This window comes from Electrophorus electricus, chromosome 8 (genome assembly GCF_013358815.1).
Source record: "Electrophorus electricus isolate fEleEle1 chromosome 8, fEleEle1.pri, whole genome shotgun sequence".
In the NCBI taxonomy this organism is placed as follows: Eukaryota; Metazoa; Chordata; class Actinopteri; order Gymnotiformes; family Gymnotidae; genus Electrophorus; species Electrophorus electricus.
The window spans coordinates 5,854,046-5,878,926 of record NC_049542.1 but is presented as its reverse complement, the minus strand read 5'-3'; the positions used below and the strand labels follow the sequence as shown (position 1 = coordinate 5,878,926).

General features: G+C 46.3%; 1 protein-coding gene across 8 annotated transcripts in view; it reads left to right on the top strand.

Annotated features, from left to right (window-relative positions):
- Positions 1-24,531, top strand: part of epha7 (eph receptor A7) — a 68,041-nt gene extending 43,510 nt beyond the window's left edge. The window contains exons 6-17 of one of the 8 annotated variants that reach the window (XM_027014087.2): positions 4,641-4,765; positions 11,176-11,350; positions 12,374-12,518; positions 13,615-13,670; positions 15,261-15,374; positions 15,899-16,084; positions 16,506-16,567; positions 16,668-16,877; positions 17,140-17,289; positions 19,489-19,682; positions 20,425-20,580; positions 20,887-24,531. In XM_027014087.2, coding sequence (XP_026869888.1) covers positions 4,641-4,765; positions 11,176-11,350; positions 12,374-12,518; positions 13,615-13,670; positions 15,261-15,374; positions 15,899-16,084; positions 16,506-16,567; positions 16,668-16,877; positions 17,140-17,289; positions 19,489-19,682; positions 20,425-20,580; positions 20,887-21,001 — 1,688 coding nt within the window. In that variant the 3' untranslated portion in view covers positions 21,002-24,531. Of the gene's footprint in view, positions 1-4,640; positions 4,766-11,175; positions 11,351-12,373; positions 12,519-13,614; positions 13,671-15,248; positions 15,375-15,898; positions 16,085-16,505; positions 16,568-16,667; positions 16,878-17,139; positions 17,290-19,488; positions 19,683-20,424; positions 20,581-20,886 lie in introns of those variants that run through there. The other 7 variants (XM_027014085.2, XM_027014089.2, XM_027014088.2 and 4 more) reach the window with 7 other exon arrangements.
- Positions 24,532-24,881: the final 350 nt, after the last annotated feature.

The window sequence follows — 24,881 nt, the reverse complement described above, 5'->3', positions numbered from 1 at the left end:
CACCGCTTCGAAAAAAACAGTGCTGAGTTCATGATTAAGATCAGGACTGAAACACAGAGGACTGCCGGTTTGAATCACGGGCCGCTGGTCTGAGCTTGATCACCCTTGCCTGTCGTTCAGAAGTGGGATGGGAGGTATGAGAGGTATGAGAGGTATGGGGAGGGCATTGCACACTGAGGCTGATGCTGGCGTGGGTTGTAACAGCTTTCTCTGCTAGGCTGACTGAGAACTGCCTGGCGAGGCACTCAGTGCTGCTGAACTCAGGGTTTCTCTGCGGCTCCGTTCTAACTGAATTTGACAAAGCTCTCGGTTATGGAGGCTGATGGGGCTCATTCGGGTGGGCACACCAGCTCGGGGCCAGGCGCTTGTGAGTCGGCCGGGCAAGAGAAAACGTTGTCACGGCAGCACTGTCGCTTACTCTCTACATCCGTCAAAGCGATGGCCAGCCAGCCGCTCTCTTTACTGACTCCCTGAACCATTGCTGAGTGAAATAACACTCCTCTCCTCCTCTCCTCTCCTCCTTTTCTCTCCACTCCTTGTTACGCTTCTGTTTTCTCTTTCTCTCCTCTCTTCTCATCACACACCCTTTTGACTTTGGTCTTGATCTCTCCTTCTATCTCTCTCTCCCTCTTTCCCTGGACCCCCCTCTCTCTCTCTCTCTCTGCTGAGTGGTTGAAGAGGCTTCAAAGTTCTCACAATGCTATCTATCACTGAGGCCAAGGGCATTCACACATGGTCCATCATGCTGCACCACTAGGGCTAGCACTGGCTGCAGGCCCCCCCCCCCCCACACACACACACATCCCAACACTCATGAGGACCAGCCTCACTGGATCAGACCAGAGAACCAGAGATAACAATGAAGAAGCGTGCATGCCTACTGTATACATGTACACACGCACACACACACACACACACACACACACACACACACACACATACACACACCAGTTCAGAATCACTTGACTTTTTGCCTGCCACTTTATCATTCTCTCAGAAGCTGTCAGAAACTCATGTCACCACATGACTTTCCCCCTAGGTAAACTCTCCTGTTACAGAGAGTAACAGTATTAACACTGTAATGTAACTGCAATAATCATAATAGCAATAGTTACGGTAATGACGTAAGATAACACAATAAGATAACACAGAAGACTCGGTAATGGTAATGGTAATAATACTGGCCCTGATATCAATCTGGACCTTATAACAGATCTTTATAATAAAAATCTAAATTCTCTGACCAGCAGAACTTTCCAAGCCCAGCTAATTGCAGGCAGCAGGTGAGGGGACATCCTCTAAAATTCCCAGCTTGTCTGGACCATTTCCTATTTGACACATAAGTCTCCCAGCACGGTATCTGCACCACAGACTGAGTCATGGGAAACGAGATTACTGGGTTTATATTGAAGAGTGTCTGCTGAGTAAGAGCAGTAATCTAGCATGGTTAATTCCTGTACCATTAGAAACCATGTCTGTTGATTTACTGCGTGAGTAATTGAATATTTAGTAGGTGTGAGGCAAGGGGGTGAGGGGCCATGGCCCATGTGCGGTTTTGCAGTCTCGAACAGTTTTGTAATTGAAAAGAATGAGCTTATGTGTCCTGCTCTACCCTAGAACCAGGTAGGTGCGGAGAAAAAAAAGCCACGAGGAAGCTTTTATAATAAAGTGACATTTCACTCCTATTTCCCTTGCTAATGGTAGTGAGGAGAGAGAGAGAGAGAGATGGGCCCAAAGTCAGAGAGATAGACAGAAAGAGTAGAAAGCAGAGGATATTAAAAACTGCCATACATAATGTAGCTCTAATGTGTTCTAATGCAGGACGTGATGGAAGTGAGCTTCCGGCTGAATTAGCTCGAGTTCCAGAACCTTCTGAAGGTCACTTACATCTCCTTTTAATACTGACCGGCCAGCGCGTGGGAGACTACCCGTGCGCTGCCTGCCCCCACCCTCATGCCAAGCCCCGCCCCCTCCCCACAGCTATAACGCCACCCCCCTCGGCCCCTCCCTACCAAAAAAATGTCACTAATACGGGCAGGGCAATTACACGATTTTCAGCTCCACAAGGCCCCTCAGGTGGGTTAAATGTGAAAGAGGGTTGAGTCACTCCGATGTTAAGTATGTCATTAATGGCTGTTACAGGGCAGTGGTTAAATACACCACAGGGGAGACTCAGAAAAGAGAGAGAGAGAGAGAGAGAGAGAGAGAGAGAGAGAGAGAGAGAGAGAGAGAGAGAGAGAGAGAGAGAGAGAGAGAGAGAGATGGAATCGTATATTAGTGTTCACTCCTCTCTTGCTCAGTCAATATGAAGCCTGTCAGTACACTCGATTCACAATTACCCCAGCTAGGTCTCGGTGGATGTGTCTGAAGGAAGACTAATGCTCTCACACTGCTATCGGACAGGGGCGCCATCGAGCTGCGTGGAATATGGCCGTGTCTTTTTCTTAATATGTTTACTCGATGTCTTAACTCAGGACACTGACATTCTGCTTGGGGATCTACTGATAGAGGTAGGACAGTCAGGATGGTACGTTTTTCATTATATTTGTCAGTTATTGAAAAGAAAAAAATGTTAAAGATTCAAAGGGTATATGAGTCCATGCACGTGTGTGTGTGTGTGTGTGTGTGTGTGTGTGTGTGTGTGTGTGTGTGAGAGTTTCTGTGACTCGAGAAGTGGCTAATGGTGGTACACACTCACAACACTCACACACACCAGTGCAGTATGTTTTATGACATGCTCAATGTGGGGATGCTCTTTGGTCGATGTCGAAGCAAGCGTGAAGAGCCAAAGAGACGCACGCTTCAGTTCCCAGCAGCTCCCATGTCACCCTTCATGGTCCATTGCCTTGGGACAGGGGGTAAGCAGCCCTCTGTCAGGCCATTCCAACTGCAGCAACCCCCAGCAACGGACGGATTAGGGCGAGAATAACATCATGCAGATGTGTGTGTGTGTGTGTGTGTGTGTGTGTGTGTGTGTGTGTGTGTGTGTGCCCCAGTAATAACCTGGCTCTCCGATTACATCCTCCAACTTGATGGTAAAGAGACAGGCGATCTGAAAGGCCCTTTAGCCTTTCACACAAAACCGCCAGTGAGGAGACAGACAAACAGCAAAGGGGCTTAACTATCCAATTACTGCTCCTCTGGCCCTCCACTGTACAAGTGTCATTTTAAATTGCAACCCTGCCCCTCTGCAGACCCACCCACCAACCAGACCCCGTCACCACTGGCCTGATGCTCCTGGGTAATTGACACTCATTACATACAGTGAATTTGAGCGTAGCAAAGGGTGAAACACAAAGGAATATGCGATACGCCTGATCACAAGTGCACAGTCTTGGCTGCTAGCGATGTCACACGCCTTGGATTATGAATGGCTTGCGTCTGGATGCACCGACTGTGCTTGGAGCAAAAACGGAGCACATCACCACGACTATGGAATGCTGTCAGGGGCTCCTCTGCTGTCAGATCATCTTTCTGTCATTTCTAATGAGAAGCACTAGAGGAAAATGGGTTCGGTAGGGGTTTGTCTCCATCATATTATGTTAAACTAGCGTGCTTTTGAAGGAGATGGTTACCATGGCATTATGATTGTTCCTTCTGCTTGCTGTAATGTGCAGTTGCTACGTGTGTGTGTGTGTGTGTGTGTACGAGAGACCCATCCATGTGGGTTAGTGCTGTTACAATGTTTGAGTTGGATTACAAGACACATGTCAAAACAGAGCTTGACTGGTGCGGTGTGGAAGCCCGAGCTGTCGTCTGCATTAATCTCCGCCGCCCAGATAGCTGCTAATCACGGCCTAATCCACATCCTCTCATTACCAACGGGTCAGCACAGAGCAAAGTTATACTCCAGGAAAGGTCACAACCCCTGGCTGCCTGCCCCCAAAGGCCCAGCAAGTGGGGTGCAGAGACATCAGCACTTCACACACACACACACACACACACACACACACACACACACACACACACACACACAGATTAGTTCAACCGTCCTGAGAGAGCAAGTGTTTTCTTGTTACCGCAGTCCTCATTATAACTCAGCACCTACGCACTCTTAATGGCAGCTGGCCATTAAGATACAGCAATATTCCCAAGCTATGCCACAGCAGTTAGACAACCAAGACAACTTTTTTTTTTTTGGTGGGGGGGGGGGTTGTCGAAGTGTATCCTTTGCACATGGTTAGTGTCGTCGTTCAGCAAACAGCATCAAAGTGGCTAAGAGCAGTGCACTACGCAGGTCGCTGGAAGAGGCGAGGCGATTGACGTATGTGGAGTGGTGTCGTCGATCGTGGCTGACTGATACAGGGCACGCGTGTTGACAGCCATGCTGGAATCTGTTGGTCCTGTATGGCTTTCCTGTCAGGGAAAGTGGTCAGCTTTCTGTTGTTAGCTCACCAGCTGAAGATTTCTGGTATGAGGCATAAACAATTGGGAACGTCGTGTTGGTGTTCATCGATAGAAAGGTTCATGTAGCGTACACATGAGAGATTAATAGAGAAATTGTAGTCTCAGGTATATATATAGTTGCCATGCCTATGTTGAAAAAAGTATATAATAAAGTGCCATATATATTGAAAAAGTGATTTTCTCACTCTCATAACTCTTCTCTCTCTCTCTCTCTCTCTCTCTCTCTCTCTCAGCCCCGTCTCAGGTCAGTGAAGTGATAAAGGAGAGGGTGCAGGAGCACAGTGTTCAGCTCTCCTGGCAGGAACCGGAGCAGCCCAATGGAGTCATCACCGAGTACGAGATCAAGTACTATGAGAAGGTAAGAGCCCACTACACTGCAGGACCCAGTGACAGAGTCTATTAAACCTGCATAGAGAGAGAGAGAGAGAGAGAGAGAGAGAGAGAGAGAGAGAGAGAGGAAACATGGCAAGCCAGCAGTGAGAAAGCCAGAGAGAGGGTGTACGTGTGTGGGGTATACATGTAGGTTTGCACGTCTTGGAAGCAGGACAAAGGTGTTCCCCTTTAGCTCGGCACGGGCACCCATCTCTTGCTGAAGCCCAGTGCTCGTGCGTCCGTGTTTGCTCACTGCTAGCTTCTTCTATTCTATTCTTCTTCAATTAGTATTAGCGCCACCCACGACATAACGGCAATCGCGGGTTTTGCACACCACGCCTGCCCTCACCCAGAATCCCGCTAATGAATAACACACTCACGACATTTTAATTAGTCAGGAGTCCTTCACACACAGAGTGCTTTCGGGCACTGTTGTGGTCCTGCAAGCACACACGGGAGCTGCTGCAGTACTGCGCACACACACCAACTTAAACACACACGCACGCATTCAGGCACATGCACAGTTGTGGAGGTGCACGTGGCGTTCCGCCCCAGTTCCCAAACACCACCTCCCCGTGCATGCTGGAACACACACATTCATTACTGGACACAAACAGCCCCTAGACAAACACACACACAAACACACACACAAAAAAATCTAGGTGGAAGAATCCAAAAGTGGTCAGGCAAAAATCAGAAATGAAAAACAGTAAATCCAAGGTATGACACAGTAGTAGAATCAGAGAAATAACGCTTGGTATGCTCAGAAAACACTGGAGGCAATATTTCGCAATGTGATGAACCTTCAGACAAGCTTATATTTGTGTTTCTAAATGACACACAGGTGAATTCAATATTTGGGTGATGATGATCTGACGTGAAGTTCTTGATTGGTTGAGTCCTGGGTTGGGTGATGAACAGCCTGCTGGGTATTGTAGTGTGCTAAGGAATCGGGCGATATGACAGTACCTCCGTCCAAAGAGTCCGGGACGGCCGAGGTACGAGGACGCCCGTGACGACCCTCAGCAGGCATGACAGACACTGGTCTCGATTGAGAATCCACTGCAGGAAGGCGGTGAGGTCGACTCCAACGGCGAGGAGCAGGCCTTTCCGGGAACCTTGCATGAAAGTCCGAAAGGAGACTGGGATCCAGTACATCACAACGGGGAACCCAGCTTTGTTCCTCGGGACCAAACCCCTGACAATTTACCAGGTACTGCAGTGAACCACCCTGCCTCCTAGAGTCCAGAATGCGCCGTGCTGCATAGATTGGAGCGCCGTCATAATCTATTGGTTGAGGATGAGGGATCTCAGTGGAGACCTTATCCAAAGGCCCTGGAACAACAGGCTTAAGAAGGGACACATGAAATGACCTCGAAACACAAAAGTGAGCAGGTAAGTTGAGTTGATATGTGACTTCATTAATGCGCTTGGTAATTTCATATGGACCGATATATTTGGGACCTAACTTGTGACATAACCCCGGCTTGTGGAAGTTCCATGTAGAGAGCCACACTCTGTCACCAGGTTGGTATTTCTGGTTCTCCCCTCTGTGTCTGTCCGCAATTTCCTTATACCTTCGGAGAGCTCGTTCGATACGCTGATGTGTTTCTTCCCATACCTTTTCACTCCACTGCCTCCACTCATCTACAGTGGGGATATCAGCTGAGATGAAAGTCCACAGGGCTGATAACCTAAAATACATTCAAAAGGAGTCAAGCCAATGTATAACCTAGTAAGTGAATTTTAGGCCATTTCTGCCCAGGACAGGAACTTGGACCAGTCTGATGGATTGTTCATATAAAAACAACATAGGAATTTATTCAATTCCTGGTTAGTCTGCTCGCATTGGCCATTTGACTGTGGATGATAGCCAGATCATAATAGCTACCCCGATATGTTCAAAAAAGGAAGCCCAAACTTGAGATGTGAATTGATGTCCCCGATATGATAATATGTCCTCTGGGATGCCAAATATATGGAACACCTGGTTAAACAAAGCTTCCACAGTTTGGAAGGCTGTAGGCATACTCGGGAAAGCAATGAACCGCATACCCCTGGAGAATCGATCAACTACATTGAGGACAGTAGTGTTACCTTTGGAACAAGGGAGGTTGGTAACGAAATCTAAGGCAATGTGAGACCAAGGTCTTTCTGGTGCAGGAAGGGGCATGAGCTTTCCTGCGGGTAGGGTCTTAGGCGTCTTGCTTTGACTGCAAATTGAACATGAAAAAACATATTTATGAATATCGCTCGTCATAGTTTCCCACCAATACCGGTTAGCCAGGAGCTGTTGAGTACGTGTCTCCCCAGGATGCCCTAAAACCAGCGAGGAATGAGCCCACGTCAATAGACGGTCACGACACGAGGTAGGTACATAACGTTTTCCAGATGGACATTCCATTGGGATGATTGTGTCTTGTATGGCTTGTTCTATTTCATCATCTATTTCCCCTCATATAGATGACAACTGTATCCAGCTAGGAAAGAGAGTTTCCTTTTTGCTAGATTCCTCTTCTGTCTTCTCCAGGAAAATGCGGGATAAGGCATCACTTTTGTATTGTGGGTCCCGGGACGATACATAATCTTAAAATGAAACATTGAAAAGAATAAAGACCAACGGGCTTGACGTGGGTTCATTTGTTTAGCTGCACACATGTATTCCAAATTCCTATGGTCAGAGATAACTAAAAATGGATGATTAGCCCCCTCTTGCCATTGCCAACTGTTTAATGGCCAACAGTTCACATTCTCCTATTCCATACTTGTGTTCTGCCAGTGATAACTTACAGGAGAAATAGGCCACTGCGTGTAATTTTGACTTATCATATCGTTGTGAAAATACAGCTCCTACGCCGATATTAGAAGCATCAATGTCCACGACAAATGGAATGGAAGGATCGGGATGTCGAAGTATGGGAGCCGTGGTTAAGGCTCCTTTTAGTTTCTTGAATGCTTGATCAGCCTCCTGATTCCAAAGTAGCTTGTGCATTGCTCCTTTCCGGACGACTGTGAGAGGATCTGCAATGCTGCTAAAATTCCATATGAAGCGGCAGTAAAAGTTTGCAAATCCCAAGAAGCTCTGGAGTTTTTTAACAGTAACAGGAATGGACAACTGGATGATGCCTTTGATCTTCTTATCATCCATAGTGATTCCACCATGGCTGATCACTTATCCTAGAAAAGTCATGGTTGGAAGTTGAAACTCCCTTTTCTCTCCCTTTACGTATAATCCATTATCCAGAAGAGTATTCAATACTGCTCATACATGTTGTACGTGGATTTCAATGTCGGGTGAATAGATGAGGATGTTGTCAATATAAGCAATAATGAATTTTTCAATGTATTCACAAAGGATATCATTGATGAAGGCCTGAAAGACAGATTGAGCCACACTGAGACCATACGGCATGACTTTGTACTCATAGTGAGCTATGGTGGTAATAAAGCCGGTTTTCCATTCATCACCTTTCTATGGAGATCTAATTTAGTGAAGATCTTGGCTTCTTGTAATTGTTCTAGAGCGACGGGAATAAGAGGTAGCAGGTATGCATATTTCTTGGATATTTGATTGAGACTTTGGTAATCAATACAGGGACGAAGACCTCCGTCTTTCTTCTTCACAAAGAAGAAGCTCAATGCCATGGAGGAAATGGATGGCTGAAAAAAGCCTTGGTTCAGTGCTTTATCTACATATTCTTCCTTGTTCCTCTCTTCTTCTTGGGAGAGAGGGTAAATACGAACCTTAGGGAATATGGCTCCCTCCAGGAGCTCAATGGAACAGTCATAAGGACGATGGGGAGGTAACAGGGTCGCTTTCCTTTTACTAAAGACCATAGAGAGATCTTGGTATTCCAGAGGGAGGGAAAAAGCTTGGCCATCTGCAGGACTCTCTATAGTTGTGGAACATAACTGAACAACAGGTAATGTCAAACAATTCCTCAGACATTGAGCTTGACCACTGAGTGGTTTCCTTTCGGGGCCACGATATGCTTGGGTTATGTTGTTCTAACCAAGGTAGACCTAAAATGACTGGCAATTATGAGGCTTCTATGACAAGAAATGAGATGAGTTCTGAATGGAGTGCACTTGTGGTGAGTTTTACAGGCGTAGTGCGGAGTGATATGGAATCAGCTCCTACTGGTGATCCATTCAGAGCAGCCAGGCAAAGAGTCTTGTGTAATGGTTCTACTGAGATGTCCAATTCCTGTACAAGACGGGCATATATGAAGTTACCCTCTGCTCCTGAATCAACTAAGGCTGTAAGCATAGAGGATGGTGTATGAGGCCCAACATAGACAGTTAACAAAAATGACATAGCGATCATCTTTCTTGGGGGCAAGAGCACAACCTTGTTTTGTGATGTGGGTTGCCTGATCCGTCTATGGCTCAGTGATGCTGGATTAGGTTGAAGACAACAATCCCTGGTAACATGTCACGAGGACCCACAGTAAAGACAGAGACCCTCCTGGAATTAGTACCGCCTCTCCTCTTTAATTAAGTGTGAAGAATCACATTGCATAGGTTCCACTGGATTCTCTCACCTAAGCTCTGGTCTATAACTGGGAGAGGGACAGGTGGGGTGAGAACTACTAGCTCTACACGTTTTTTGTTCTTGAATAAAATGATCCAGATGGATAGATAGAGCTATAAGCTGATTCAAATCTAATTTATCATCTCGGCAAGCTATTTCGTAAGATCTTTGAATGAAACTGTTCCAGAAAGTGACGATCAATGCTACCTCATTCCAGCCACTACCTGCAGCGAAAGTATGAAACTCATGCATAGTCAGCCACAGAACGATTGCCTCAGCACAACTTGGTTAGTATCTCCCAGCGGGCTCTTCCCTCATGTGGGTGCTCGAACACCGCCTTGACTTGAGCGATAAAACCTTCATAAGGCGATGTTTGTACGTTATCCCAGATGGCAGACGCCCAGTCTGGAGCTTTGCCAGATAGACAAGAAGTGATGAATGAAATCTTAGTTTGATTGGAACAGGGTGGAAGGCTATTGAAGTATACTGAGCACTGTGGCAGAAAACTTGACACTTGTCTGAGGAGCCATCAATAATTTTGGGGTTTACTCATGCGGAAGGTTGGTTGAATATTGATCGCAGCAGTACTAGATGCCAGCATAGGAATGAACTCAGGAGGAATGGTCATCATTTGCAGCTGGGAAGTTAGTTCTTGTGACATTGTCCTAGTTCCGACGTTTGTGTTTGTTGGTCCGCTTGTTTGGCGATTATATCCATTGATTGTGTGAAACCCTCAAGCACCGGGTGGTGTTGGTTGATTAGCTGACCCTGGTTGGTCAAAGCTTCCTTCAAGGCATCGGAATTGGCTGTCTGCATGGAGGCGAAGTATTCTGTAATAGGCCAGGCAAAAATCAGACGCTTGTGGATAAAAGACAGGGCTTTTATTGTAGTTCCACGTAGTGGAGCAAGGTTGAAACAAAATGGTTAGGGTTGGGAGTAGTGAGAAAACAGTTTGTATCAAAACCAGAAAGACAATCTAGGCAGAAGAATCCAAAAGGGGGCAGGCAAAAATTAGAAATGAGAAACAGTAAATCCAAGGTACAATACACAGTAGTAGAATCAGAGAAATAACATTCAGAATGCTCAGAAAACATTGGAGGCAATACTTCGCAATGTGATGAACTTTCAGACAAGCTTATATTCATGTTTCTAAATGACACACAGGTGAATTCAATATTCAGATGATGATGATCTGATGTGACGTTCTTGATTGGTTGAGTCCTGGGTTGGGTGACGAACAGCCTGCTGGGTATTGGGCGATATGACAGCCAGTATTGGCAGTCCATGTGCGTGCCTCCTCTACCACCTTACCTCTGCTTATCAAGTGCAGCTTCACAGTGTCGTAAACCACCCACGTTTGGCATGAGCATGAACCCCGACACGTTTGCTCAGAATGAGGAGACGCTACAGAGCCTGGTTGCAGCTTCCCGGGCGATGTTCTGGCAGATATACTGCAACTGTCGCCCGACCGGGTGGAAAATTAGACAAGCGTGGTTACACTGCTAACACACCCGCTTCACACCAGGGTATTTTGTTTACTTATTTATGTTTTTTGGCCTGCTCATGAAAGATCAATGACAAAATGCCTTGTGCTTAAAGTTTGTGTGTGTGCGGGTGTGTGTGTGGGTGTGTAGATCACACAAACCAATTCAGTCTGACATGGCCATTGTAAACCAACTGCTGCACTCAATATGGTGTCTTCTCTCAATTACTACAGAATTCCTTTCCTTTAGACATGTTTCTTAATCTCACTTCTCCTATGCACCCTCTGCATTTGAGAGAGCCCTCACCACCGCCCTCGCTCTGAGACACCGTGCGTCATTGTCCTGACCCCTTGTGTGTCTTCTCTCCTCGTCCACAAGGACCAGAAGGATCGCATCTATTCCACGGTCAGGTCGCGGTCAACATCAGCCACAGTGAACAACCTGAAGTCCAGCACGGCATACGTGTTCCAGATCCGGGCGTTCACTGCCGCGGGCTATGGAATGTTTGGCCCCCGCCTGGAAGTCACCACCAAGGGGGAGTCATCGGGCGCTGGTAGGCATTGACCTCGTCGCACCACTGGTGCTGTGATTCCTCATCACGGTCTTCATTATCACCTACTAAAAAAGCAAATCCATTACTGCTTTAATGTATATATACCCAAGACACCCCTCAGCTCAGGACTCGAGTGGAGCGTGTTAGAAAAGGACTGAGAACCAGAACCAGCAAGTGCTCATAAACGTGTTTTTATTTCTAGGATAACTTTTTTGGTTCTTCTGGTTCCTCAGTTCTCAAAGGACCACCAGAAAATAAGATCAATATCAGGTATCTTCTAACATAGATTTAAACTGGTCTATCGTAGGCTTAAACCAGTCTTTACCTGCTGATGCCAGTCAGTCCTTTTGGCATTTCTTTCCACTTTCACCCGAGGCTTTCCGGGGAGTTGGTGTGTGAGTAGGACAGAAGCCTAATTCCAGCAAAAAAGAGCCTCGACACTTGTCAAGCTCGGCGCCATGATGTGCTCTTTAAATTCTGCCTTCGCAGTGTTTAATTTAGCGTGCCTGAGCTGCACATTCTGTTCCCTCAGCATTCTGTCAGTGCCGTGTGGCCCGTTCCGCCGTGGTCCAGGCGGTCTGGACATGGAGCAATCCAACCTGAATGTGTCATCATTCCAAATGAAGGCCACCACGATACCGTCGGGGACCATTACGCCCATTTTCAGAAACAGCAGCACAGCGAACTCGGAAAGTCCAGAAATAGAGCGTTGGGAGGATCGCGAGGGAGGAGGGGTGCTGGTGGGGGGGGGGGTCTGTACCTGCACGCCAGCGGCAACACCAGCGTGGCGGTACGAAAAACCAAGCCTTCCGCTAGTTTGGCGGGAAGTCTTTTTGACACGCTCCATACCAGCCGCTAATTTCTGTCAGTGCAGCTGTGTGCCAAAGACATGTGTGATTTGACGTGACAGTGAACTGTGTTTCAAGAGTGGTCTGCGTGCGTGTGTGTGCATGTGTGTGCGCGCGTGTGTGTGTGTGTGTGTGTGTGTGTGTGTGTGTGTGTGTGTGTGTGTGTGTGTCGCAGCCACAATCGTGTCAAGTGAGCAGAACCCGGTCATCATTATTGCGGTGGTGGCCGTGGCCGGCACCATCATCCTGGTCTTCATGGTGTTTGGCTTCATCATCGGGAGAAGGTACGCTCTCGCGGCCCCCGTTGACTCTCCGCTCCTGTGAGTCTCCTCCGCTTTGGCATGTTAGCTCTCTCTGTACCTCACAGGCCACTATAGCTGTGAAGTAACCCCTCCATTCACCCCCCATCCATCAGTGGCACTGGCATACTGCATGCATGCGTGTGTGTGTGTGTGTGTGTGTGTGTGTGTGTGTGTGTGTGTGTGTGTGTGTGTGTGTGTGTGCGCGTGTGAAATCTCATCTGGGCCCAAGCCAGGAAGGAAAGTGCACCATTTTCAAATTTTCTTTTGTCCAGTGTGCTTTTAAAATGGATCTATTGTGAAGGAAGAGCACTTTGGAAAAGGGAAGAGTTGCACTTCTTTTCCTGTCACTGCTGTGTATATATACATATACATATGCATCTGTGTGTGTGTGTGTGTGTGTGTGTGTGTGTGTGTGAGCGCGTGCATGCGTGTGCGTGCAAGAATGCTCCGGCTGGTGCACACCTCCTGCCATTTCCTCTTTAAGCACCTGGCTTTTGCCTGTGAGTCACAGCATAGGCCAGCTCTTCTGGCTCCTGTACCTGGTCTCACAGGAGCCCAGTGACAGCTCAGAGGAGGCATGGCCATGTGGACTTTCAGCCAGCCAATGACCTTCATCCCCCATCATTCCCCAGCATGCTTGCCTGTAGCTAAATGCTATGCTATAATGAGTTACCTACTTCATGATCAAACAGTTTGCTTCAAGTCGGAGTTCATTGAGTTATTATTGACTTCTAATTAAAACATTAGAGCACTATATTAGATGACAGTTTAACCTTTACAGTTTATAAATTCATGAGATTAACTTTTCCAATATCTTCCCTTCCTCCATGGTTTACTGTATCTTAACCAATGTAATAGAGAATATTGGCACTGGACGTCTCTATATTCTGTAGGCATGAAATTATTTTTGCCGCAGTGCCACTTTTCCTGTTCTCATGAATAACTCATGCAGATGCTTTGTGACAATATCTGTTTGTAAAAAGTGCTGTAAAATAAATTTTGAATTGAATTGAGATGCACCTCAGCTTGCCACACTGTGAACACTATCCACGCATGCACTCTTGTCCTGGACCCACTGATGGTGACTCTCTCTGTTGCCCGGTCTCACGTGCAGGCACTGTGGATACAGCAAGGCAGACCAGGAAGGGGACGAAGAACTCTACTTTCAGTGTGAGTATCGCATTTGCTCCTTGATCAGCGGTTGCTAGTCCTGGTCCCGGACTAGCACCTTCCAACACACCTGGTGCAACTCCTCAGCTAATATACCTGCCCTGGAAAAGGGTGAGTCCCAGCTGCTGCTCTGGGATCAGGAATGGGAGAGGCTGATTTTTGGAACGCACACCATATGGGAACGGGCGCATAGGTGCACACCCTCTGATGTGGGGGGCAGGTGGGTAAAGGGAAATCGGATAAACAGTGTGCACTGGCCTGGTGCATTTGATGAGCCTGTCTTTGCCTTGAGCCCACCCGTGAGTTAGTTTTTAAGCTACGAAATATCGCACCAGCGATTCCCTGGCCTGTGATCTGGCACCGATCCAGGACACTCGACCCATATGTCCGAGCCCTTCACCCATCGAGCTGCCCCTGCTCCAGTGCTCCCTAATGAAGCCCCCGGAGATAACCGCACCAGCAGCCTCTCCGGGTATGGAAAAGCTAATGATCGGCACTGTGGGCTATCTGCCGATTCGGAAGTGAAGGGTCAAGTTGGCCCTGGCACCTCCCTCACGCTGACTAACGTGGCTCTCCGGCACCTGGCAGCCAGTTCTGAGATGAGGAGGGAGAAAAAGGAGAAGAATTTATAAACAGATCCCAGGAAGCTCCAAACAAAGTGGGAAAGGGGGAGCCCAGTCAGTGCGGCAAGGCTTGTGGCTGTGTTTTGTGGTCGGGTGATGCGGTGGAGACAGGGATATGACGCTGCTCTGTGTTTGCAAGCATTTGGCCTGCAGAAGATTAGTCATTTAATTACTCGTTAGCAGCAGTCCAGTTTAGTCATTTTTAGCACAGCATGATATGGCCTGGTAGTGTTTGCATCTCATTAAATGGGCATGGGTATTGAAGCTGACAGGTACGGTTGTAATTAGCTAATCTGAGATGGAGGTGTGTTGCAGGCATTAATTGGGCAGAGAGTAATGTAAAAATGTTAAATGTATAATTAGCTTGCGTATTTACTTGGGTCAACAATATTGTGAAACGAAGATGCATATGAAGTGCATATGCATGATGCTATTATAGAGCAAATTAGGTTGTAAACAGACATGTGATTAAAATGAACATGCATTCTTGTCATTTAACTTCTATTGATGCTTTTAAAATATAGGCTTGAATTTTCCTTTCGCACTAATTCGGATGCTGGACATGTAGGATGGTCCTCGAATCAAGGCAGTGATCCTGATTCGGAAATTCTGGTTATTCATCTGCAGTGAATTGTAATGTCATCCGTTCCAGATTCTGAGTTATTGAAAGCCATCAGCCAATGAGTGACAGCTCCACCCAACTCAACCTGCTTGCACCACCCTGTGCCCCAGGCTCCCCCTTTTGCTCAGTCTGGTGAAGGTTAAGTGCAAAATCGAGTGGCATTTTAATTCCTTATTCGAGAAAATAAAAGTGGGTTTTTTGTTTTTTATGAGATCGACCTTTTTGTCGCCTGGCGTCATCTCTGTATCCACAGGCACTCACTAATCGCGGCTTGCCTGTGCCCCTGCGTCATGCATATTTCATCGTAACAGTAATCCTCTTACCCTTCTGCAGTTAAATTTCCAGGCACCAAAACCTACATCGACCCTGAAACCTACGAGGATCCCAACCGAGCCGTGCACCAGTTCGCCAAGGAGCTGGACGCCTCCTGCATTAAGATTGAGAGGGTTATTGGTGCAGGTATGCTCCAACCCCTCCCCCTCCCCCACCCCCACCGTTCCACTCACACTCAATCCACAGAACACCCTAATGCCCATTCATCACAATGACAGCGGAATATTTACGCCTACAGTAGTGTCGTTGCATCTTTCCTGTCTGGTTATTAATAGCCCTATTGCGAAAAAATGGGGTTGAAGTGTGGTGCTGGTTGGTGGGAGGTGGGATAGGGGGATTTTGGAGGGGGTGTGGAATCACACTGTAATTAATACGTCTTATGTTCTGGCTAGAATGCGTGAAGATGCATCATCGCTGATGAATTACTACCGCATCACTTTTACATATCGCCATGTAAGGGTGTTAGCACAGAATGCGACGTATCCAATTATGTCCCGAGGATACGTTCCCCAGTGTACAGGCATGCCGGCATGCCACCCTACCATGGTGGATGCTGTCATGAGCATAACTGATGCACTGGCTAGTGCAGGTGTAGAGAAGGGTGCTAAACGGCTAGCTGAAGGATTGAACCCGGGCTCTGTCTCTGGCAGGGGAGTTCGGGGAGGTGTGCAGTGGGCGGCTGAAGCTCCCTGGGAAGAGGGACGTCCCTGTGGCCATCAAGACCCTAAAGGTTGGCTACACAGAGAAGCAGAGGAGGGACTTCCTGTGTGAGGCCAGCATCATGGGCCAGTTTGACCACCCCAACGTGGTCCACCTAGAGGGTGTGGTCACTAGAGGTTGGTTCCCAGGCACCAAATTTCCTGCATTAAAATTGTCCCATCAACCTTTTCTTTAGACCACATTTCATATACAGGGGTCTGGGTATCAAAAACAACCAGACTGACTAAACTCAAGAACTGGCGAGTTGAGTTACAATATCACAACGTCGTTTAAAGCAGGCGATGCAATTGTAAATCTTGTAAATGTTCTGGTGGTGAAACTGTTTTGTTTGGTATAATATTAACTCATGTTAGACAAGTTAAAGAAGCTCTTTGTGTTGGTTAAATAAGTAGAATGAATGCACTTTGCACTGCTATGCAGGAGCCTTTGGAGAGCCCTGACTGAGTAATTGTCTCTCTCCACAACTCTGTGATGTAAATGGTTGGAGTTTGTCTTCGCTGCTCTGCGTTTAGTGTAATCTGTTCTTCTGCTTTACAGGGAAACCAGTTATGATTGTGATTGAATACATGGAGAACGGTGCACTAGATGCCTTCCTCAGGGTAAGTATGACCTGCACCGCACGGCAACCACCCACCGTCAAATGACTCATTGGCCTGAGAGTGTATCCGCTGACGCCTGGCGATCCATGTGTCCCCGCAGAAACATGACGGGCAGTTTACGGTGATCCAGCTGGTGGGCATGCTTCGAGGCATCGCGGCCGGCATGCGCTACCTCTCTGACATGGGATACGTGCACCGTGACCTGGCCGCCCGCAACATCCTTGTCAACAGCAACCTCGTGTGCAAAGTGTCCGATTTCGGCCTGTCGAGGGTGATTGAGGACGACCCTGAAGCGGTCTACACCACGACGGTGAGTCAGGCCCGGTCAGCCTGGCCCATCTTGGCCCGATGTGCACTCCATGCTGTCAGCATGTATCTACTGCATGGGAGTACATCACTATTACATGTGCAATACAGTGCATGCCAAACTTTCCATGACCAGCCATGATATCTTGCCAGTCAAGAAAGAATGTGATCCGAGCGTGTCCTAACTGGTAACTTTCATTGGTGTTTTAGGGGACAGGATGTAGTGGGTTTGATGTTTGCTCCAGCCTCTGCATTTTGTTGAACAGGGCGGGAAGATCCCCGTGCGGTGGACGGCCACAGAAGCCATCCAGTACCGCAAGTTCACGTCGGCTAGTGACGTATGGAGCTACGGCATTGTCATGTGGGAGGTCATGTCCTATGGGGAGCGGCCATACTGGGACATGTCCAATCAAGATGTGAGTCCTTGTTTCCATGGCAATGCATGGACATTACATTTGAATCTCACAGTGGCTAGAAGTTGTCATACATCAAAAACGATTGATCATAATGTTGTCATTGTCATAATTGATTTGTTTTTTATCAACATTTGAGGTTTGTAGCATTTGTTTGTCCAAGGCTTGCACAATATTCTCCCTTCTTCAGTGAACAGACTTAAATATCAATTACTACTTTATGTGTGTGAAAATGGCATACATTACTGACATGCCATTTACTGCACAAGGTGTGCGTTCACCAACATTCCTGTTGCTCTAGCAGGAAAACACTGAACGCTTCACTCTCTGCCAGGCCCCTTTCCTCACCCGCAGGAGCTCCCTCCTTGGTACACTTCCTTATGGCCTCTTCAGGAGTCCTGCCTGCCTCATTACGAGACTCTTTCCCCATGCCCCATCACCCACCTGCATTTAGAGGCCCTCTTCTTTTTTCATGCCACTGGTGAACGTTTAACCCTGCTAATAAGATATGGTAATACAGAACTAATCATTGGTGGAGCTTGGGAATTTTTGGAAATGCTGACTCGACCATACAAAACCCCCAAGACTGATCCATAGCCCCTCCATTTTGTTTAGCGTAGATTGCCGTGTGCAAAATTTGCGAATCGCTTCATCGGCTCTGCCACAGCCAAACTTCCGCTGCATTGAGATTCCGCAGTGCCAGTGGCTAATGATATGTATGAAGGGAATAGCAGCTAATGATATGTATGAAGGAAAGTTCTTTTAATCCATCGCTGTTTGTAGGCACTTGTCTTGGGAATGCTGCTCTTTTAAGCAGACTATTTGTCAAAATTACACAAGCTAGAACATCTTTGAAGAAGGTAAATACCCCTCATCAGAAAGACTAATGATGACTTATAATTCCCATCTTCCCTTGCAGTGCACAACTGCGCATTTCAGCAAATGTGAATGCCAAGCGCCAAAACATCAGCAGTAGGCACCTGAACACTAGTATTAAGCACTTTGAAACTAGCCTGGGTAGGGAGCTTTGGTTCTTGACAGACATCAATGTCAGCGATTGCTGTACCCTGTCAGGATGGAAGCAGTCTTCTCCTCTGGGGTGAGAGAGAGAAAGAGATACAGGGGGTGGGATGGCCAAGAGAGACATTTACATTTCTGCAGCACTTTGGTTGTTTTGACACTTCTCCTTCCATAACTCCCAAGTTTTGTTTGAAAAGACACGAGGAGAATAGCAGATGAACATACCAGGAAGGTAAACAGAGAGGCAGCTGCGATTCTGAGGGCAGTGTGCGAGAAAGCACTGCGCACCTGCCCGCTCCTAGCTCTGTCGACTCGCACTTAGCTGGGTCACTCCGCTCAATCCCACATGTAAGGCATGTAAATTTTTCTTTTCCTACTTATTGCAGCAAGCTGGTGGGATTGGTGGGGGGGGGGGGGGAGGGGGGGGAACGTGTGCTGCTGTTTGGACTTGCAAAGTTGACGTTGCCACAGTCACTCTGGGATTAGCCTGTGCGTCTGGTGGGCCCACCAAGTGCACTGGCTGTGGGTGGTGTGACGGGCATGGACAGATGTTCAGCAGACCCTGTTCCAGCATGCCGTCTTCAGTAAGCACCGTGCTACAGCCTCGGGAATCATGAGCCATTCCCTCAGTCATTCTCAATAAGCACACAGGGAGTGGTGGCATCTGGCTAACGGGTTTTTTCTGCTCTCTTTAAAAGTTTGCAAAGCTGGAGGTAAAAAAACCACAAAGGATTTCACTGGCAAACCATGTGTTTATGGAAGTGCTGATTAAAGGATGGGGTGGAGGGGGGGTGGAGGTAGAATAATGGTCTGATCCTCATCTGTGTTTGTTATGGAAGTTGATCGTTCACTTTTTTTTTGCTCAATTTGATGCTCGTTCTTCCTCTCTTCCATTCCATCACTCTCTCTCTTCCTATCATTGCTTCTCACCCTTGTCTTCACTTCCCCTTAATCTTTTCATCTCTCTCTCTTGCTCTCTCTTTCTCTGTCTCTTTCTCTAAACCTCAAATTCTGTAGCTCACTGAGGCACTTAAGGAGGACTGGAACTCCGAGAAGGGGCCATTCTTCTAGCCTGAATGATGGCACAATACCCTCTGTTAATAACAGAAGTGTGAGCGAGAAGGCTGGAGTCTGAATTGCATCCAGTACTGAAGGCCTCTGTCTCTGTCCCTCAACCTGCAGGTCATTAAGGCCATCGAGGAGGGCTACCGTCTCCCTGCCCCCATGGACTGTCCTCCGGGCCTGCACCAGCTTATGCTGGACTGCTGGCAGAAGGACCGGGCTGACAGGCCCAAATTCGACCAGATCGTCGGTGTCCTGGACAAAATGATTCGCAACCCCAACACCTTGAAAACCCCAGTGGGAACATGCACAAGGTAAAAGTGCCACTCGGTTGCATGGGATAGGGGTTACCTGGCTGCGGCGCCTCTCTTTGTGGTGATGGGCTATGCCCACTCCCACTTTCCCATCGTCCTCAGAATGCGAAATTTGTCCTTTTGCTTGTTTTCTTTATCTTTCCGTTATTATTATTCGTACCGCTGCTGGTTTTATTCCCGGGGTGTAGATTTGGCACTACTAGATTAGCGAACGGTCTCGTGCATGGAGAGTCCACCGAGGACTGCAGATGAAAGATGAATCCCAGTGAATCGATGCGACGCTGCTGCTTCCATGCCTTTATGGTCAATAGCAAGGCTTTTAAATCAATCGACGTAATGAGAGTCCGGGTCTTTTAAGTTCCACGGGGGCACCGACGCCCACTGTGAGCATTTATCAGATGAAATCCATTTACAGGGGGAGAGCACAGCCGGAGCCAGCACCAGATGAAGGACATAACCTGAAAAACAGCAGTGGAAAAGCAGCTTAGTCTATTCTGCCATCATTTTAGTGGGAGTGCTCTTACTTATTGGAAAGGGGAGGACTATTTCCATCATTCACAGAAACGAAAGTGCGATACAATTTACCCCCATAACAGCTATACTTGGAATTGCTATCACACACGAGGTCAGGTTAGAAGTTACCCCTTGGTGTGTCAGTAAAGCAAGCACGACTGCTCTAGGGGGTAATACAGGGCCTCAGCAGCTCAATTGTTGATATTGTTCCTCTTGTGTTGCTTTGCAGACCCATTAGCCCCTTGCTGGACCAGAGCATGCCTGACTTTGCCTCTTTCTGCTCCGTCGGTGAGTGGTTGGAGGCCATTAAGATGGAGAGGTACAAGGAAAACTTCACTGCGGCTGGCTTCAGCTCCCTGGAGTCCGTCGCCCGCATGACCATCGAGTAAGCCACCTTCTCTTTGCACCAAGTGTTGGGGAAATCTCGCGCGTGACAAGCCTGCTGGGTTTGGGGGAAAATGTCCTCGGGTTGCCGCTCAGCGTATCGCTCTGATCACCAAGGGACCGAGGCTTAATTAGTCCTTCGTGATCAGTGTCCAGGCATGCCACACTGCAGTAAAGGTGGCTGCTTCTATGCGCATCTCTTCTCCCTTAGCAAAACAACACAGGGGGATGATAACTTGTCTGAGCTCCACAGCGCAACCCTCTGATTCACGAGCGGGCTTGTGTGTGTGTGTCTTTCTGTCGGCAGGGACGTCATGAGTTTGGGGATCACCCTAGTTGGTCATCAGAAGAAAGTTATGAGCAGCATACAGACTATGAGGGCTCAGATGCTACACCTGCATGGGACAGGAGTCCAGGTGTGACCCAAACCCCTGTAGACACGCCTTGACAAGGGCGGGAAGTCTCGATAAACATTAAAAAAAAAAAAAAAAAAAAAAAAATGCACCGGTGACGGTGCCACCGAGGATAATTACAAACAAGATACAAAGAAGCAAACAAATACATTTAAAAATACCCTAAAAGAACAACAGAAAAACCACGTCTCTCTCGTATGATGGTCTGAGATGGAATCGTACCTTTATTCTCTGGTGAAGGATTTTTGCCCCTTGTTTAGCGAAGGTACTTAACAAATAAAGAACAAACGAGAGAGTGATAAAAGAAGGAAAGAATACTACCTAGACTGGTCAAAATTCCAGAGACCTTATCATTTGTCATTGGAGAGACAATGCATTTTCAAGCAGCTTGATGCTTGGAACCATTTTCCCCCCTTTATCTTACAGCTGGTTGATTTGCTCATGGTTAATATGGACTTCACTAGGATATGGGTCATTTTTTTAACAAAAAAGAACAAAAATGCACAAAAGAAATGAATCAGTACAAAAAATAAATAAACCTTGAGAGTTTGTTTTTTTTCTTTAATTGTAATAGCCATGTTCCAATTATTGTGGTAGCCTACATAAATTCCTTGCTTCATTCGCATTTGACGATTTGCCTTTTGGATTTTCGTGTGGAGTTGACGACAGGGTAAATGCCCCCCACACCCCTGGGTGCCCGGGTGGCAGGAAGCAGTGACTGAACTTTGAACGAGGCCAGCGTGCGCTTCGCCTGCCAGGACCCTTCTGCGGAGGCATTAGCGGCAAGTCAGAACCTCGCAGTATTTTCTGGAAGAGTGTCCCACCCCTCTTCCTGATTCAAGGCGCTGAGGTTTGCAGGAGCACTATCTGGTGCACCGCGACAGTTGAAAGGTGTTTTGTGTGAAATTATTACAAAGACAATTGAGAACCACTTCTTTTTTTATGTAAAAACAAGTGCTATGGTTTCAATATTCTATTATCTGCAATATTTTTTTCTCCAGTTTCTTTCCTGCCTTATTTTATTTCTTTTTAATGCTTTTATTCATAAGGTGTCGTCTCCATATAGATAGCACTATTGAAGACTGTATTTAATATAAAGATGGCTCGATCAAAAGTTAATTGTTTGGCCTGCAAGATCTGGGGGGGGGTTGTTTTTTGCAGATAGTGCAGAATGTTTCATCTTTCAGTTACTGCATATCCAAGCAATCTGTTTTAGGACCCATATTGCTGTTAAAGATAGGTTGAGGAGTGATATTGCCTTAAAACTTTAGAGGCAAATATACACTTGTTTAAAGTATTTTAGTGGCTGAATATTTTTTTATTTTTAAGGACACCTCATTTTTGCCGAAAGAGGGGTACCTGCGTACCTGCTCAGTTCTCTACACTGACACCAGGTGAAAGTGGACAAGGAGAGAGAGTGTTACATTTGCATCTGGAAGATTGATTGATCTGATTGATCAATCAGAGCAATAATTATTGAGATGGTTCTTCTTTGTGATGATAAGGTGCTATGTAGTTTTTTTTTACACTCTTTGGCATGTCACATTACATTGATCTTTAGAAAAGGGACAGAATTTGCAGAGTATAATGTTTGTGTGGGTCTTCTCCCTTCCCAAGGATCTGTTGGGGTTTTCTCTTGCTGTTTTTAGTGTTGCTCTGCTCTTCTTCTCGAGTCGGCAGCTCGATGAGGCGCTGTGTGCTTTTTCAAACGTTGTTAGAGCCAATTTCTGGGTGCCATAACACACTGGGGTTTGTGTTTGTCTCATCCCCAGTGTGGTATATGTGTCTAAACCGACAGATCAACAGAGTCCCTTTGGAATTTAGAGAGAGAGAGAGAGAGAGAGAGAAAGAGAGAAAAGTTGATATTTCTAGCAGACTGTGTGGTTACTGTAAAATTACAGAGGAAGAGTAATCATTGGTTTATGCAGTATTGAAGAGGTCACATGACATATTAAACTTGCAAAATATATGTGAATGTTTTTCATTAGCAGGAAGATGGCATGACCTTTTTTAATTATAAACACTTGCTCCATTGATTTGGACGTTCATTTGAAGTTTAAGGTCAAACCCCACTTTCTACAGCAGTGCTTCAGAAAAGCCTTCATCTAATGTACCCCCCCCCCCCCCACCACTATCCAGCCCTGACGCCAGGGTGTGTGTGTGTGAGAGTGTGTGTGTGTGTGTGTGTGTGTGTGTGTGCATGTTTGTGTCTGTGTATGGTTTTGCACAGCACTCTTGGATCAGACCACACCCTGCAGTTAGAAGTTACATCTCCTGTCCTTGTGCTGCACTTCCTTGAGCACACAGGACTGTGCCAGCCCTTTGAACTGAGTGTGAGCAGAAAGACCTCTGGTCAGCACAAAACTCCAGCAGCTCCAGTGCCAGAAGCAGGCTGTCAGCTCCTGCTTCCCATGCTCTGATATCTCTCCTGGGGCCCCACTGAGCCCTCGTTGGCCCCTTACCCTTCTCCTATAGATCTCGGGGCCCTCACCGAGACAGCAGTTTTGAGCCGATTTGAGATTAATGCCTGGGTTCAATCGACCCTCACTTGAGGCCATTGCAGCAGTTCAATGACAAATCAGTCATTCTTTTTTTTCCTGTTTCTCCCATTTTAAGATGAGAACTCTTATAGCTTGACAGTAGGAGGTGAATTTTGGCAAAGATGGCCTGTATTGTGAACTTGGTTGAATTCAGGGTTAGTGTGTGTTGTTTTAAAAACTTGAGAAAGACCATGAGGAAATGTGGATATTCCCCCTTTGGAAAAAAAAAATTCTTTTGGAAGATTCCAAAGACATCAGCACTGTTGATTGTGTCAGAAAGATCATAATGGTTCGAGGGAAACTTTGTATATGATCTAATTGTAAAACTTGTACATTTTATTTATATTGTTGTTTCTTTTTTACACATATTCCTCAGTAGTGAGCTCTGAATTCATTGAAAATGCACTATATTTTTCTATCTCACTCACAAATGCTTAGTCACCCGGACTATTTCAGATGTACATAATTTCTCATTTAGGACCAAAGACAGCTGATAGGTTTCCATTTTAGATGTTTTTTTTTTTTTAAGTTTTATTATTTTTGCCTTTTGGGTTGAAATGTACAGTAAAACAAATTGTCAATTTATTATTTATTTTTCTGTGAGAGGAGTACGGAGAGTATTCATTGATCAAAAAGTATTTTCCCCAACTGGAGATCTGTAAAGTCATTTCCCTAGACTGTTTTTGTTTTTGGTTTGTTTCTTTATTTTTGCTTTTTAATCTTTGTAATAGACTGTACATATATTTTTGGAAATATAATACTATCTCTATAGAAATGTGTGTGGTTTTAATAATCTTTGTGATTTCTTTGTAAGTATGAGCACACTGATTTGGGGTGTATATAAGATGAACACTGGTTTTAAAGGGCTCTCATGAAAAGACCATCAGGAATTACAGCAATTATAAGCTTATATAGAATAAGATGCATCGTCTGTGCTAAGAAATATATATTTAGTAGACTTTCTGTGCTATGTCTACTTAATATACATTATCATTTTAATATTTGTGTTGCCCATAGATTTTGTAATACTCTACTGATCAATACAACAGCACTTCTGTATCTGTGATAAAGAGATGACACTGCAATATGATTTATCCTTAGGGAGAAGACTTCTGTTCAGATCAGTACAATTACATCTTATCTGGTGAATTTACGTGTGTGTATGTGTGTGTATGAGAGAGAGAGAGAGAGAGAGAGAGAGAGAGAGAGTCAAAAAAGTGGTGAAGAAAGGAATAATACAGCTATAAGTGAAGGGGGAGGGTACATGGAAGAAGAGTCAGGGATTTGTTTGATGACCCTCCCTGGGTGACTCTGGACGGTGTCATTAAAAATACATTAACCAAACCCTC